Source organism: Ambystoma mexicanum, chromosome 11 (genome assembly GCF_040938575.1).
Source record: "Ambystoma mexicanum isolate Mex_15411 chromosome 11, UKY_AmexF1_1, whole genome shotgun sequence".
NCBI lineage: Eukaryota > Metazoa > Chordata > Amphibia > Caudata > Ambystomatidae > Ambystoma > Ambystoma mexicanum.
This window is the reverse complement of record NC_090934.1, coordinates 166,192,236-166,209,734: the sequence shown is the minus strand read 5'-3', so window position 1 is coordinate 166,209,734 and position 17,499 is coordinate 166,192,236. Positions and strand designations below refer to the sequence as shown.

General features: G+C 49.8%; 1 protein-coding gene across 14 annotated transcripts in view; it reads right to left on the bottom strand.

Moving 5' to 3' along the window:
* The window catches only part of SRRM1 (serine and arginine repetitive matrix 1), a 935,651-nt gene that overhangs the window by 691,138 nt on the left and 227,014 nt on the right, over positions 1 to 17,499 (bottom strand). For all 14 annotated transcript variants that reach the window (XR_011279577.1, XM_069622717.1, XM_069622715.1 and 11 more), the window contains exon 5: positions 16,593 to 16,705. Coding sequence is in view for 13 of the 14 variants with exons in the window: in XM_069622717.1 (XP_069478818.1) it covers positions 16,593 to 16,705 (113 nt within the window). In the remaining variant the exon portion in view is untranslated. The remainder of the gene's footprint in view (positions 1 to 16,592; positions 16,706 to 17,499) is intronic.

Below are 17,499 nucleotides of genomic sequence, written 5' to 3'. Positions count from 1 at the left end.
TAACACCTGTTTGTGTCTTTCAGATAGTTAGGATACGCTTTACCTCAAGTTCTCCCCTCAGTTCACTCCCTCCCTCCCTCCTCCCCCCTCCCCTACTCACCCACTTCTTTTCATTAACCTCTATAGGGTCCTCTTCCCTCAACCCCCAACTGTAAGTATTGTTTTACATTTTAGATTCTAAACTTTGGAAGTTTCTTCCCCTTTTTAACCTCAGCGTCTCATCTTCATTTTGATTCTTCCCCTTCTTAACCTCAGCGTCTCATTATCTTCATTTTGAGTTCATGTTACATGTGTGTTTCGGAGCAAGCGGGGTTTGAAGAAATTAGCTTCTCTGTCCCGTACATGTTCATGAAATGGATTCCATGTAGTTAGGAATCTTAGGTATTTACCAGTGCTGATTGCACATATCTTCTCCATAGACATCACCCCACCAGCATGATGAAATTGGACCTTCTTTGTTTTTCCAATTTTGTGCAAGAGTCATTCTGGCTGCTGATAGTAGATGGGTGATAAGTTTGGCTCTGGCCCCTGACATTGCGTATTTCCCTTCTATAGGGACTCCTAGGAGAATTGTCTTCGGAGATCTCGGCAGGTCCACTCCTGAGATGTCTTATGTAGCTTAGTATTTCCTTCCAGTAGGCGACAGCCTTAGGACACGTCCACCACATGTGGAACAAGTCTCCCTTCTCACCGCAGTTCCTCCAACAGTTTGGGGAGTAGGACCTTGTAATTTTGTGGATGCGGTTCGGGGTCATATACCATCTAAGGCACAATTTGTACACAGATTCCTTTATTGTAATGCATCTGGAGGTGCTGCGTGCACACGCCCATATTAAAAAAAAACTGTCTGCGCAGGCTGTTGGGAGTGCTGGTTGACACGGGCATGGACTGAGAACACTGGGGGTGCTGAGATCTGATGCATGCTTTGCCTTGCTTTATGTGGTATGTATCTGCCCTGTGACGCAGAAGGGTATGCGGTAGGCCACGTGTCCGGAGAAGACCAGTCCCACCTGGAAACTCGTTCCCCGAAGGGGGATGTGTTGGTTGAGCACCCATTTTGTCTGGCCCGGCGGCCATCTTGTCGGGCTGCATGCCGCGTGCCCAAGACGTGTTGCTTGCCGCGCTGGACCCAGCCTCTTCCTGGACTCTTGGCAGTGGAGGTTGAGGGACTACCAGGCGACGCCCTGAGGTGCAGGGTAGGCGAGTGCCCTCGGCTGTTTCGCCGGTAGTGCTGCGTCCAGGCACCCCTTCAGACACCTGTCCTGTATTAGGGCTCAGCCCCTCGGGAAGAAACCCGGAAAAAGAATCTTAAGGTCCCACAGCGACGTCACCGGCAGAATCTCGCGACCCCTCGACCTGGCGGTCGGTAGCTGAAGCAGCCTCGGTACCTGCACTGGTGCTAGAACCTGGAGGGTCCCTCCCGCTCGTGCGCTTCCTGGGGAAGGAGTCGCCCTCGTGGGGTGCGGATGAAAACAGTGCCCCTACCTTGGGCCTGGACAAATTCTTTCAAGTCCTCCGGAGGCGACCTTCCGAAGAGCTCCCTCCATCGAGCTAGACTGTTCTTTAGAGTCCGAGGCATGAGCGTGTCAAACGCTTTACAACCTTCCCAGCAGTGGTCGGGGCTAAGGCGATGGAGGCAAAGAGCGTGGGTGTCTAACGTAGGGAAGGGCCCCTAAAAAGCTGGACACCTGCTGAAGGCCGATGATGTCGACATTCGCTGGGGAATGTTAGGCAAAGTTTGTATGCAGTACCCTCTGGGATCACTTCACACAACTCTGACTACAGGTATAGGCAACCCAACCTTTGGGATATGCTTGTACTACACCGTTTTGGTAGGGTGTTGAGCAGCCAGGCTGATCTCAAGAGGGGTAAATGTGAGCTGAAGTGGAGGTACACAGATTTACAGTTACAGGTATTAAATAAACTTACACTCAAGGTTTCTTGCATAAACAATTATTAATTTATCAGTCAATTAGAAAGCCTTCCCCAGAAGGGAACAATATAATAGTAACACAAATACACTTCAATACTGTACACTGTTGGTTTCTAAATCAGTAAAGACCCTTTTGGGAGGGCCCACAGACTCAGCCTACACCCACAGGTGACTTCAGTAACTAGGGTGCTGGGGACATTAATATCTTACTGTTGGCATTTAGAATACTTTTAGAAAATGGTAAAAGGCAAACGTTATTAGCACAACAAGAGACCACAAATATGTTTATGCAGGCAAATACTTTTGGATCCCCCATACAATTCAATAGGCCAAGCCAAAGTCAATGGGCAAAAGTCTTGTATAGGATGAAGCGCTTCAGGTAAGTAAATGGAAAAGTCTTTGCACAAGTTCTTAGGAGTATGATGAAAAGTAGAATCAAATGTAGAGCCACAAGCCGATTAGGCTTGTGGGTTGTAGAAGTTTCAAAGCAACTCTACAAGAAGAAATGAAAGAAAAGAAAGTGAGAAAGGGTGCAGCTGATGACTTCTGTTCCTGTGCAGCTCTGCAGATCTCACTGTTCCTGGGACTAAGTAGTGGGGACAAGAGGGAGGACGTTGGGGGACTCCTGCAATGCATTGGGACGGTCAAAACTGGCAAACAGCAAACTTCACTTTCAGTGGCTGTTTCGTGTTTCAGCTCCTCGCGTCTACCGCAAATAGCAACACCACGGTTCCTGGCTGTTGAGGGGGACTTTCCTTGCTTCTAGGGTCTTGCACTCAGTTGACGGGGCTCAGGCTTGGTCAATCCTGCTTCTTGGGAGTCGGAGGATCTTTCAAAAGCTCTAGGCCAGCTTAAAAGCAACGCACACAATCTGGTGTTCCTCTCCCTGGCTATACAGTTTCCAGCAGCAACTGTGTGGAAATTCAACCAGCTCCGAGATGGATGTCCAGGTGGCTTACTTTGGAGCGATTGGTCCCACCAACTCAGGGGGAGAAGTCGTCCTTGCCAGGGCTTCTCCGCCGATGCTAACTTGGCGTTTCGGCACTGCAGCAGGGCTTCACCGGGCAAACCATCGGTCCAGGAGTTGCAGTAGGCGTCCTTTTCAAACTCTTCTTGGGTTCCTTCGTCCAGCGGTCGACTCTGCGTTCCAAGCCAAAAGACTCGCCTTTTATTCAGTTCTCTCCCATTCATTCCAGGAGGGTGGTTGTCCTTGACGGACAGTCAGCCAGCCAATCACCACAGAGTGCATTTGGGTCTCCTAGGAGACCAAGCACAGGGTGTTCTGGCACCTCCCTCAATATTTGCCTAACCCACATAGTCTGCAGCCAGACTTCTGAAGCCCACCAAAGGCAAAATGAACAGAGACCAAACCTGGTTTGGCGCAATGAGAAAATCTCTAGAAGGACCTTTCTACAAAGAACTGGCGAAAAAAGAAGACCGGGGGCCATTTTATCAAAGATGCGTCTGCGCGGGGAGGCGCTGTTGCGCACGAGAGAAAATGGCGGCTCTCGTGTGAGCTCCGGCTAGACCCAGGGCCGAAAAGCCAGTAAAGATATATTGCAGGCACCGTGTATCCGCGATTTTTGCAGAGAACGGGTAACAATATCTTCAGACTGCCCACACGAAATTTCAGGCTGATCAGTGTGGGGATTCCAGAGATAGAGGCCTGGATGATCTGCGGGCGGGAGGGGAGAGGAGCCCCGCCCCGTGGCGGCGGGATCGGGCCGCTCCTGCCATCCATCCAGCGGGAGAAAGCCGCGGCTGCCCCGGACATAGTGGACCGCCCGCTTGCCCCCCTGCCGCCTTCTTCGCCTGAGAGGCCCAGACGGGTGACGGCCTGCTCTGAGATCGGACCGCATTTGAAGAGGTAGGCCCTTCCTGCTCCCAGCGTGTAAATCCGCTCAGGCCTCAACCAGCGAGCCACCCAGTTATCCCCTGCGGGCCCGGTGACTGTGGGACAGGCGGTTAAACATACACTCAGTTTAAGAGCTTGGAGCTTCGCATATCGGCGGGCCGCGGGAGAGCCTCCCTGCTCGATCCCCCCCACGAGCTGTTGACCATCGAAACTAGCGCTCCATTCGTCCATATATGACAGAACCGGGAGAAACGCCTGACCCTTCTAATAAAGCTGGGCCGGGGCACTGATTCCACCGCCGCGGGCACCGGGGTGCCGATAGCTGCGAGAAGATATAGCGCAGAGCGAATTGTGGTGGAACTAACCCGGCCTTCCCATTGAGCGCCTGGATAACCCACATCTCCCATTCAGAAGACGATACCAAAGAACTTTGGCCAGAAGAAAGGCAGAGGAACCATTGACAAATACACGACTGCGATGCAGAGGGAAACGCAGCCCGAGACGGACCCGGAAACGCCGGTGCATGAGAAACAGGCACCCCCGGCTACAATGATGGACCCCCAGGCCGTTTTTCAGACGATGCAACAGGGCTTTGCTACACTCACGGACAAGTTGGATGGGATCACGGCAAGTGTCGTCAACATTAAAACACAACTTGACAAGACAACCACTCGCATGACAGAGGCGGAATCTAGGATATCTGGCACCGAGGACGCTTTAGAGGCCCTGAAAACCATGGTATCCACAATGGCTATTGAACTTGGAACGGTGAAGTCCAAATGTGAAGGTTTGGAGGCAAGATCCCAGAGAAACAACATCCGCATTATTGGCGTTCCAGAAGGGGCCATGAAAGGATCAATTGAGAAGGCAGTAGAAGACCTCCTCCGCACACTATTGGGTGATCCCGGATGGCCACCGATGTGCATAGTCGAGAGGGCGCACAGATCACTGGCCCCGAAACCAAAACCCGGGGAATACCCCAGGCCCATCATAGCACGCATGATAAACTACAGGGATAGAGACCTGATCCTTAAAACCGCCAGAAGAAAACAGGAGCTCAAATGGGAAGCAAATGTTATCTGCATCTTTCCATACTTTACCCTGGCGGTCCAACAGGAAAGGAAGCTATTTACAGGAGTCAAGAAAATGCTACGCGAACGGCAAGTTCAATATGCAATGCTGTACCCGGCCAGGCTAAAAATCCAGCATCAAAACAAGTCCTATTTTTTCACATTTCCCTGAAGAAGCGGAAAACTTTATAGAAACGCATATTCCTCCAAACATGGGACAGACTTAAGTGTGGGCGATTTGAACAAGACTGAGGCCTAAATATTCTCACCCCGTTCTTGAAGTGAAAAGGAACAGCAACGCCAGAGGCTTCCACCCTGGAGGCCCGCATCTGGGATGCTAAAGTAGAATGTACATATTTAATCTGCAATGGAAACACCGTCCCAGAAGTCATTAGGATGTGCGAGAGCAACCTGCGTAAACCGGACACGATACCTATAAGTAAAGCTGGCTTGGGCTCTGGAGACACCGCAGCCCCCCCCGTAGCAGGTGCTTGAAATGTTGGGTGGGGAAGGATGGATATCTAATGGCACCGTTGAAGTTTGGGGAACTGTGAGGGGGGGGGGGGGGGGGGGGGGGCCTTACACAGGAGTTACGGGGTTTTGTTATAAAAAGAAAAAGCACACAGATGTCAGACATGTCGACATTCCATCTCACAATGGCAGATTATAAGGGGCCACATTGCTGTGAACACCCCATTGACAATGGCTAGCCTAGACAAAGGCAACATTAATATGCTTAGCTGGAATGTAAAGGGTCTGGGATTTAGGATTAAGAGGAGGAAGATCCTGGCCTACCTCAATAAGCATGCTGCCAAGGTGGTCTACCTACAGGAAACGCACTCTGGTCCGCGACAAGGACGACAACTGATGCCGAATTGGGGCTCACATCAGTATTTCACAACATACTACAGCCGGGCGAGAGAGGTAGCAATTCTGATTCACAAAACACTGTCCTTTGAATGTATTGATGTTGAGTGTGACCCAGGGGGGAGATGGGTCATGCTTCATGGCAATCTATATGATAAAGAATTTGTCTTTCTGAACTTGTATGGTCCAAATATTGACCAGACTTCTATGCCTCAGTGTTTGAAAAATTGGCAAGATACCCGACAGCCCGGGTGATATATGGCGGGGACTTTAACACAATATTAGATGTACATCTTGATCGCAAATCTACACAAGTTAGAACACTGACTAAAGCAGCGCAAGCAATACATCTACATATGGCTGATCTACAACTAAAAGACACCTGGAGGACATTGAATCCCATCAGTAGGGAATACACTTATTACTCCACAGTCATGCACTCCAGGATAGATTTATGGCTAATAGATGGAGCCAGCATGGCATGGGTCACAGACTCCCATATACACCCAAGAACATGCTCAGACCACTCACCGATACAGCTGACACTAAGAATCCCTGGTCGGGTCATCTCCAGACCACCTTGGAGATTCAAGCCTGCGGCCTTGAAAGACCTGGTTTATAACAACTCGATGAAACAATATATACAGGACTACTTCGATAACAATGAACACTCTGTCTCGACCCAGTCTATACCATGGCAGGCGTTCAAGGTCTGCATCAGAGGTCACTCAATATCCGTGAGGGGCGGAATCCTCAAAGACATTAGGAACAGTTCATTAGACTAGAATCTCGTATATCGTCCCTGCAATCACAGTACGCATCCTCCCCGTCAAACCAGCTCAGCTCTGAATTAAAGACCAAATTAGACAAATACACCGAGACTGCAGAACAAGAGGCGAGATACTTTGATCGACCAACTGCAGCCCGTAGATATGGAGAAGGGGAACGCCCGGGGAAATTATTAGCAAGAACAGTACGTGTAGAGAATGGCCCCACAACCATACCCTGCATACAGATGCCTGATGGCACGGTATCCACCGACCAAGACAAACTGAAGGAGACCTTCTATGCTTATTATAAAGACCTATACTCCCCGCAAAGCACTGTAACAGATGCCGAGATTGAGCGCTACCTAGCCCAGATACCCACAACCCTTTTAGCGGATACCACTAGGGAATCACTGGAGGCACCCATCACCGAACCTGAAATACTTGATGCAATAAAAGCTCTCCCCAATGGGAAAGCACCGGGTTCAGACGGGCTAAGTGCTGAGTTCTACAAAGAGTTTAGTAGTGAACTGGTTCCCAGGCTCCACACTATATGGATGGAGGCACTGGACACAGGAGAACCCTCCGAAACCACCAGGGAAGCTATAATTACACTCCTGCTGAAATCAGGGAAGCCCCCTGGGGACTGTGGGTCATCCCGACCTCTATCCCTAACAAACACTGATGCCAAGATCCTGGCCAAAATAATAGCAACAAGGCTTACACCACTGATGCCATATATGAAGATCAGGCTGGGTTTATATTGGGCAGATCTACGGCAACGAATATAAGGAGATGCCACCAAATCATTGCCACGATACCCCCAGAAACCCAAGGAATAGCTGTCTCCTTAGACATGCGGAAAGCATTCGCCCAAACTTCATAAAGTGGATCCAAATTCTTTACACGCGGCCACACGCTAAGATCAGAATTAATGGGTCTTTCATGGACATACTTGAACTACTGGGGGGCACCAGGCAGGGCTGTCCACTCTCCCCGCTACTCTTCGCCCTGGTTATTGAACCCCTTGCGGACATATTCAGATGCCGTTATAGCACATTCGGGATATGGCTTGAAGGTAAACCACATATTATAACACTTTATGCGGATGATATTTTATTATACATGAAGAACCCAGACCGCACATTGGGCAAGGTGCTGGCTGCAGTGAAAGTTTGGCGAATATTCAGGTCTTCGCCTAAATCCCAATAAGTCGGAGATATTGTCGCTCACAGTTGCCAACATGCAGCCCCAAAACCTCCACGGCCTCATATGGAGCCCATTACACATTGTTTACCTAGGTGCTGCTGTCGCCAGATCCGCTCAACTGTCCCGAACACTGAATTACAGCTCACTGACAGATGCACTTTGCACCAAAATAAAGCGCTGGAATGCCCTTCCTATATCAATGATGGGGAGGATAGCATTAATTAAAATGATCATTTTGCCTAAGCTTTTCTATCTGTTTCGTACAGTACCGCTGTGGCCGGGTCGCGCACTATTCTCCAGAATTAATAGTGCATGCATAGCGTTTGTATGGGGAGGCCACTCGAGGCTGAGCTGGAGGGTGCTAACAGATACGTATCCCAGAGGCGGCCTAATGGCTCCCGACGTGGAATTGTATTACCTGGCAGCGCAGGCACAATATGCAGCCGACTGGGCCACATGCTTCCTCAACCCTGGCCCCCCAACCCCTTCTGCGAAAGAACAGGAGGCGATACTGGCCCTACAGAAAATCACTAGGCCCACACCTAAACGATATAACACTATACATCCATCCAATGTCACAATCACTGCATGGGCCAAAATAAATTATATGTTTGGAGCCAGCAAACTATACCAACTGAGCATGCCAATATGGAGCGACCCCCACACACCCTTCCCCGCGGTGGCAATGCACTGGACTGCCAGAGGCATCACACAATGGGGACAGATGTTTCGGGATAAACACTTTTTGAAGTGGGATGAGATTAAAGACACGGTAGGAAACACAAACACACAGACAGCAGTTCGACAAGGTTGCAGCAACCACACAACGGATTTACCCATCATTCCCGAAATAAACATGGGTCTTGGTTACATATTCACGGGGGGGGGGGGGGGGGGGGGACTCAGAAGGTCACGGCCTCCACTCTCTACAAAACTATAATGCAAACATGCCGGAAACCACCCCACGCTGCAAAGGCCGGTTGGGAGTGGGATCTGGCCCAGCCGATAGAAGAACAGTATTGTCTGTGGAGCTTTAGATAAGATGGCGGACCAACCGGTCGAATGGACACCGCAGTTGTGTATATTAGGTGCGATTGGGAAAATGAACCCAACTTGGCGAAAACTGCTCAATTTAAGTCTGCTGTTGGCAAAAGGGTCATATTGATGAGGTGGAAAAACGCTCGGCCGCCAACAGTAGAGGACTGGAACAGTGACATGTTGTGGGCTAACGACACTGAAGAATTGTATATAGACTCAGTAATGACCCCCTCTAAATCTAGGAATATATGGGCACGGTACAAGCAATATCTGGCAGATTTACCTGCCCCTGTTGACGTAAATGCAATGTAAAATCGGCTAATACATGTATTATGTTCACCGAAATTGAATATCGCAAATGAAACTGCTTAATCTGTGTGCAAAGTTAAATAAAGTTGTAAAAAAAATAAAAAAAGATGGGTCTGCGTCACTTTGAAAAAGATGGCTCCAGCGATTGCTTTACCGGAGCCGCGAACGCAGCCCGCGGTAAAGACATACCATGGAACTGCAAACAAAAACACTGCCACCCGCCATTCAGTGAGGAAAGGGTAACATAAAAATGTTACATGAGAAGCTAGGCAAAGGGGATACTAAGTAACCTCTCCAGCACTCTATTGTAAAATGGTGTGTGCTGGGTCTAGAAAGTTACAATGGTAAGTAAAGTCAATTTCACTTTACTGCTCTAAACAGTTTATCCCAGAGAATGTATTTAAACCTTTGGGAAAAGACTTCCTGTGTCACTGCACTGAAGGTGCTTTGTGACACAATGTAAAAGGGCACGCCTACGAGTTCATCAGACTTCATAACCAAAACAAACAGAGGTAATATTCACATAAAAATACATGTGGGAAAAAGGGTGGGAAAACCTTTCGCCAGATTAAAATAAATCCAGTCCTCAAAATCCAGCAAAGTTGCTGGGGGTCTCTAAGGTGAAGGGAATTAGCACATTTCTAAGAATTCTCCCTAACAGTGGGGTGTGCTGATCTCCCAAAATAAAAATCAGGTAGGATAAAAACATATACCCCGTACCTTGGTAACTAAGAATTTGCCAAGTAAAATAAAAGCAACCACAGGGAAGCTCTTGGGGCCTCCAGCAACACTGCACAGAAGGCGCTGTGTGCTACTTTAGTAAATTGTGAATACCTTTCAAATTGGAGGAAAGCATGACTCCACAACGAAATAGAAAATAGAGGTAAAAAGGCTTCCCCGTGATCTGAGTAAAAGGAGCGAGAGTGGAAAAGGTTCCCACTCACGTAGGAAAATCAGTCCAAATAATCCAAGAGTCCAGCAAAAAGTGCTGAGGGACTCGCAGGTGTAAAGAATTTAACACAAGATGGACATTTACTTTAACACTGGCTAAGGCGGATGATACTTTCAGTCCAAAACATATTGAGAGCCAAAAGGTTACAGATCCCTGAGATAATGGATGGATATAGGGTTGGCAACTGCTTTCACCACTCAAAGCTGGTGCTAAGAACCACCCCTCTTATCCACGAAAGGCACGAGTACATCTCCTCCCACTGACAAAAAACCAACATCAAGTTCCACCAATCAATAGCAGAATGTCACAGACACAACCAGCCCATATTAGCCAGATGAGATTTGGATGCCAAGGTGGTTAGAACCTTTTGTAAAACGAGAAGAGATGTTTGATACTCTTAGTATAACTACACAATCCAAGTGCATTCACGTTTGCACTTAATCATTAAGGTACAAGTTACTTACTTGTAACTTACTTTGTAACTGTTCTCCAGCATGGGTCTGGCATGGATTCACATGCTCATGAATAGTCACAGTCGTCAGGCCAGGAATCCTCGGTAAATGAAAAAAATGTTTCACTTTCACGTACAAACTGTCTTTCTCCTATAAACCAATCACTGCACTGGGTCATACTGCCCTCAGCCAATAATTGCCCTCTCTTCCCCCCCCACCCCCCCCACCCCCCCACCTCTGGCAGCCATCTTCAGATTTGGTAGCACATAAAGTGGCAGAATGACCCAAGAAGAGGCGTGAAGGGACAGGAGGGAGGGTTTGCATGTGAAACCATGCCACTCATGCTGGAGAACAGTTACAGGTAAGTAACTTGTTCCTTCTCCAGCATGGGGTCTGGCATGGATTCACATGCTCATGAATAAAGAATACATAGCAGTACAGCATACACAACCACGGGAGGTGGCAAGGCTCAATAGAAGCAAACACTTACCCACAGAACAGGCTCACCTTCAAGCGAACAGGTTGCGCAGCACTGCTTGGCCGACCTTGGACTCCTCCCTGCAATCCCCATCAACGCATAGAATATCGTGAAGGTGTGCGTGGACCTACAGATGTCCAACAGGGGCACACCAGACAGGAACGCAGTCGTCGCAGCTATCGCTCTGTTGGAATGGGCTCTCGGACAGCCGGGCAGTGGTCGTTTCACCAACCGGTGATAATGAGTGATGCAGCCAGTTAGCCACCTGGAAAAGGAAGCCTTGGACAATGCCTTCATATGGTTCACAGGACCAAAGTTAACAAAACCTTGAGATGCCGGAAAAACTTTGTGCGGGCCACATAGAACTTCTGAGCATGTGCCACATAAGCCAGTGCAAAGTCCTTTCACAACGCGACAAAGGCGGCGGAATAAATACAGGCAAAACCAAAGGCTTGTTGAGATGGAATTCCAACTGAACCTTTGGCATGAAAGTGGTGTGCGTCCGCAGCACGACCCTTGTGTCGTGGAAAGTCAGATAAGGCCGCTTGCAGGACAGGGCCTGGAACTCACCTACTCTCCTGGCAGAGATGAAGGCCACGAGGAAGGCAGTCTTCACGAAAGGTACTTGAGATGGGCTTGATTCATAGGCTTGAAGGGAGCCCCCTGAGCCTTGTCAGAATCACATTGAGGTTCCCACGCCGGGGCGGGCGCCTTCACCGGCGGGAACAGCCGAAACAGTCCTTTGAGGAACTTTTTGACTAGACTGTGTGACCAAAGAGAAGACCGTCCTGGAGACCTGATGTAGCGGGAAATAGCTGCCAGATGCACTTTGATCAAGGCATGAGCCAACCCCGCCCTGGTCAAAAGTAACAAGTACGGAAGGATCTGCAGGGCCGTGACCCTCAAGGTTGATCTTCTGCGTCCAGCACCATGTCGCAAAACGCTTCCACTTGTGCCCGTAGCACTGAAGAGTCGACAACGATCTATCCCTGCAAGGACTTCGCTGCAGTCTGCCAGAAGCTCGTACCCACCAAACTCTAAGGCAGAAGGAGCCAAGCCTTCAGGTTCAACGATCCTGGGTCATGTAGGATGGCACCGCCTCCCCTGGTGAGCACATTCACGACCACTGGCAGCTTGACTGGTGGTGACAGGCTGAAAAGGTCCAGGAACCAAATCAGCCTCGGCCACGCCGGGGCGACAAGGATCATCCTGCAACGGCACCGTTTGAGTCGATTGAGGACTGGCAGCAGGAGGTGGAACAGAGGGAACAGGCCTTCCCACAGAAATGAGAACACGTCCCCCATGCTATTCGGCTGGTGGAAGCTGCTGACGATCCTCTGGCATTTGGAGTTAGTCACCATCACAAACTAGTCCATCTGGGGTCTGCCCCACTTGAGGAAGAGACCATCCACTTGATCCTGCCAAATTTTGCACTCGTAGTGGGAGCAAAGCTCCCTGATGAGGGAGTCAGCAATGGTGTTCTTGACTCCCATCAGGTGAGAATGAATGAGGAACACGTTTTGGCCAACATTCCAGTGCCACAAGCCCTGCGCCTCTCTGGAGAGCGCTGGGGATCTGGTTCCCCCTTGCTTCCTGATCTAGAACATCATAGTGATATTGTCTGTGAAGACCCTCACCACCTTGCCCTTAAGGGATGGAAGGAATGACTTGAGGGCCCAGAACACTGCTCACAGTTCCAGGACATTAATGTGGAGATCCTTATACTGCGGTAGACACAGGTCTCTGGCGTGGAGACATCTGGTGTGTGCTCCCCAGCCTTCCAGTGAAGCGTTCGTGGCGACAGTCTCCTGTAACGGGGGACTCTAGAAATCTGTGCCCCCAGTGATGTTGGAGCGCACGCCCCACCACCTGCTCGACAGAACTCCACATTGCGAACAATCTTGTCTGCGAAGCTTCCGGACACCTAGATCCAACAAGCGTCCAGGAATTCCTGAAGGGGTCGCATCGGCAACCTGCAGAGTCTGATCAGGTAGATCAAGGAAATCATGTCGAGCAGCGACATGATGGTCCCTACTGTGGTGATCTCCAGTGCCAACAGCTGTCGCACCTTGCCCACGATAGATGCTATCCTGTCTTCTGAGGGGGCCGCCAGGCAAGAGATTGGAGCCTGGACCTCAGGAACAGAGCGTCTTGCAATGGAATCAAGCAGGACTTGGATAATTTACGGAGTCCCTTGATCCATCAGCAGCCGGACTGTCCTCTCCATGTGGTCGGCAACGATCTCCCTTGACTTGGCACGGATCAGCCAGTCGTCTAGGTATGGGTACACCTGTATCCCCTGAGGCACTGAAGGGCCGCCACTGGTGCTAGGCACTTCGTAAATACCCTGGGTGCCGACAATACACTGGGCGCCAACTTCAGTCCGAAAGGAAGAGCCTTGTACTGGTAGTGCTTTCCCTGTATGACGAAGCGTAGGAACTTTCAATGTGTCTCGTGAATGGTGACATGGAAGTCTCCCTCCTCCAGTTGGCATTCGGAATTTCTGAGACTTATTTACTAAGACTTATCTGGAATAGACTCCAGAGCCCAGTAGTTGCTTTGGAACCAGCTCTATCGCCCTTTTCCTCAACATGGCCCATATCTCCTGCCGAAGCTGAGGGACTTGAGGTTCCTGCCGGGCCACCAACGGTATCTGAAGACAGTTGCTCGAATTCTAAAGTGTGCCCGTGGGGGAAAGCGTCCAGCACCCATCGGTCGGTAGAGATGTTTTCCCCACACACACGGACGAAGACCACCAGCTGGTCTTCCACCAGGGTGCATGGGTGGGGGCCCGATGTCATGCCCGTTCAATCTTGCTTGGGGTCCTGCATGCCGCCTTGGGAGCAATGACAGCGGCCACCTCCAAAGGCTTTGGAATGACCCCTGTAGGCCTCCTGGATCGTTGAACGGGAGGGTTGGCGGTACGAGGAACATCCTCTGCCGAAACCCTTCGATGATATGCCCGAATTTCCCCCCTGAGGCACGAAAGAACGGAAGTGCAGCGTGCCCAGGGCATGGACCGTCTGTGTCGGTCTTGATATTGATATATTTGTGTTGCGCTCGTACCCAAGTATTTCATAGCGCAACAAGTGAAGGCAGGGGGAACAAGGGAGAAAAAGGGAGAACAAAAATGATCTAATTAGGCCCAGTGACATTGAGATTGCGCATGTGTATGGGAAAGGGGAAAGGGCACAGGAGGAGGGGGAGAAGTGGAAAGCTCTGAGCAAGGGAATAAAAATAAATAAAATAGATAAATAATAAAAATCAACAAACAGTGGTAGTGCAGCCAGCAAGTGGCAAGTGCTAGGTTTAAGTCAACAAATTGGTATTTCCAATAAATGAGGAAAAAACAAAATGATGGCCTGCAGCATTCATCGACTGCCTTTCCAAAGAGACTGCCCCCAAACGGCATGTCCAGGACCCTCGTCTGATCTTCCTGCCCAAAGTTGGTGGCCTTCATCCAGCCACGACGACAGAGGCAGACCCTGTTCCCCATTTGGCGGAACCTTGTGTCCGCAATGTCCAGGGCCACGCTGATGGCATGGTTGGATGCCACCTCACCCTCCTGAATTATCTCCAGCGCCTCGACCAGTTTGTATTCGGGGAGGAATTCCAGTAGCAGGGCCATCTTGTACCATAACTCCCGGTCAAATCTGGCCAGGATCGCTAAAGAGTTTGACTCCCTTGACCGTCGTAGCCGCCGAGTAGCGGACCTTCCCCTCACAGTCCAGAGGAAAGGAGGCCGAGGATGACTGGTTGGAAGACTTCTTTGGCCAGCCACCAAGTACAGTGAGGGCTGTGACCGCAAACATTTGGGTGCAGACTGCGGCAAGCAGTATTTCTTCCCCTGCCATCTCTTTTCGCTGAGGCAGGGTTTTTCATAAGTGCCAGGCCTTATCCCAGGCATCATCCAGGAGAGGCACCGCCAAAATAGCTTTCCTTTTCACCTCCCGGCGTTGATAAAGGACGCATTCCTTCTTAGCCTCCTTCAGTGTTAGCTGGAAGAGTTCTGAAGCACGGGCGACCATGGAGTGGAACGAGCCCACTTAGTCCGGGGAAGAAGCTCCCGGAGGCAGGGAGATGCCGCTGTCAGTCCGCTTGTCTGTCCCTGTATCCCCAGGGGGAGGGGTGGCACGTCGGGTGGCTGGTGAGGAGGCATAGGGTGCCGCTTCCTTTTCTTCGTTGGTGATGATGATGATGGTGGTGGTGGGTCCGGTGCCAACGAGGCCGGCGCCCGTGGTGCCATCTGCATCCTCTTCTGTATCTCCTAAACTAACATGTGGAGAGTTGAAAGAATGTCCTGTAACAAGTCCCTGCAAAGTGTCAGCGGAGCAGGCTTGCTGGGCCCAGCGCCTACATATTCCTCCCCCTCCTCCTCAGCGTGTTCTGAAGAAATAACCATGCCCTGGAGCACTTCCACTCCACCACCCTTTTTTGTGTCCTTGGGGGTCAGTCTCGGGCTTAGGGACGGCATCCTCTCCGGTGTCTATTCCACTGGTTTGGCTGAAGCCTACCACATGTGAGGAAGAGTCACTCTGGCTGTCTGGGCACCCTGGACCAGGTCAGCCCCTTTTGCCTTCGAAAGGGGGACAGTAACCAACTCGATAGTGGAGGACTGTGCCTGTATCACCTTGGCCTTCACGGGCAGGTCGGACACCTTACCCTACGGCTTGGCCTTCTCCGGCTTCTCCCACAGCTTCCCTGGGGTAGTTGACTTCTTTGAAGAACTGGAGCGATGGCTGGAGATGGAGGCAGGCTTGCGGTGCTTGGCCTTGTCTTGGGCCCCCCACGGATGCAGCGCCCTCAAAAGACTTAGAAGCCCGCTCTGATGGGCCGATCCTAGGTGACACATGCCCCTGTGCACCACACGGGGTAGAGGCCTTGGCGTTGGGCCACACCACCAAAATACTGTGCCAATCATTGATGAGGTGTCTGGTGCACCCACGGCAGATCCGTCAATCCTCCTTGTGTCCCGAGTAGAGGCACTGGGAATGCTTGTCCTCCACAAACACATTCCAAAAACCACAGCTGGTGCAGAGCTTTAAGAGAGAACCCCATCCTTTTCCGATATGTTCCGGTGCGCGGTGTAGGCCGGATGGCTTTCTGGAATCTTCCAAGGAAAAATGATTCTGCCCTTGAGGGGCGTTGAAAGACTTCAACAAACAGATCCCTGCTTGCCGAATGAATAACCAAAGAATGCACAGACTATCCGAACAAAAATAGGAATTAACCTATTAAAAAGCACAAAAAACGCAGAAAGGCTTTAACAGCGGCACACAAGGCCTCCCAACACTTGAACGTGCAGTACAAATCTGAAGATGGCTGCCAGAGGAGGGGTTTAGGGAGAGGGCAGCCATTGGCTTGGGGGCAGTATGACCCAGAGCTCAGTGATTGGTTTATAGGAGAAAGAGTTTGTAAGTGAAAACCTTTTTTTACCAAGGATTCTCAGACCAAAGCCAGGGAATGTTCATAAGCATGTGAATCCATGCCAGACCGCAAGCTAGAGAAGTAAAATTTCTTCAAGTAGGTCAAACATTTTTGCTGAAGGGTCAAATAAGTCGCAAAACATTTCCAACAGTCCTGATGTGAACTACAGAATACTATAGGAGTACAAACAGTCACTCCCTTAAGAAGAGAGGCTGGCAATTATACAGAAATATACCTTCTTGGACTTCTGGATCTCCTGTCCCATCCACGCATCTCTCTATCTTCCTTGTCCTTTTTATCTTTTTCATCATCTTGTTTCTTTAAAAAGGCCAATTTCTCTTGCTCAATCTGCAAAACATGAAGTAATAGTATCATAGTATCAAAGTGTAAATCTTGAAAATAAAGTACACCAAGGTAATACACCGTCATATTATACTTCCAACTATTGGAATATGCCCAGCTATTGAGAATTGCAAGTTGGAAAGTATTTCCTAATCCCCAGGATCAATCCACACCTCAATTGCAGGGTTTAATTGCATATGGCAGACTCCCTGGGATAAACAAGGTAGCGTGATAAAACTCAAGGAGGCAGCAGGCTGGAAAAGATGCAGTGTAGCATGCACAAGCTCACAATAAGGAAATGCCCACAAGGTATGTGTCAAAATACTCTAATTTGAAACACATTAGGTTACAAGTGAGAAGCTTTTTAGTTAAACTTTCTAAGGAACGATTTCTCTTTTTACTGCTTTCCCACCGTAGACATCAATGACACTGTTCCTTTTGCGATTGCTTTGAACCTTTGCTGACTTTTGGAGGCAAGCAAGGCCTTTTTTGCTCCACTTACGTTGCTAAGCTTATCTGTTTTGGGGGCACTTATCGGTCCCTATGGCCATCACTGCATTTTTTTTTTCCAAACATGTTTTTATTGGTTTTATACAAGCAAGTTATACATTGTGGCATGTAAGGTGAGTGCTTCAAGCAGCGTTGCCGAGCTTGTGAATGCAGGTAAAAGAAAGAAACAGAATACATAAACAGTAGGTGGTCAGAAAAAGGTCCATAGGGAGGGCAGGGCGGTGAGGAGTGAGCCAATCGAGGCCCCTCATCGGGTTAAGAGCTTGGGGAGGCTGATCATGCATCCAGAA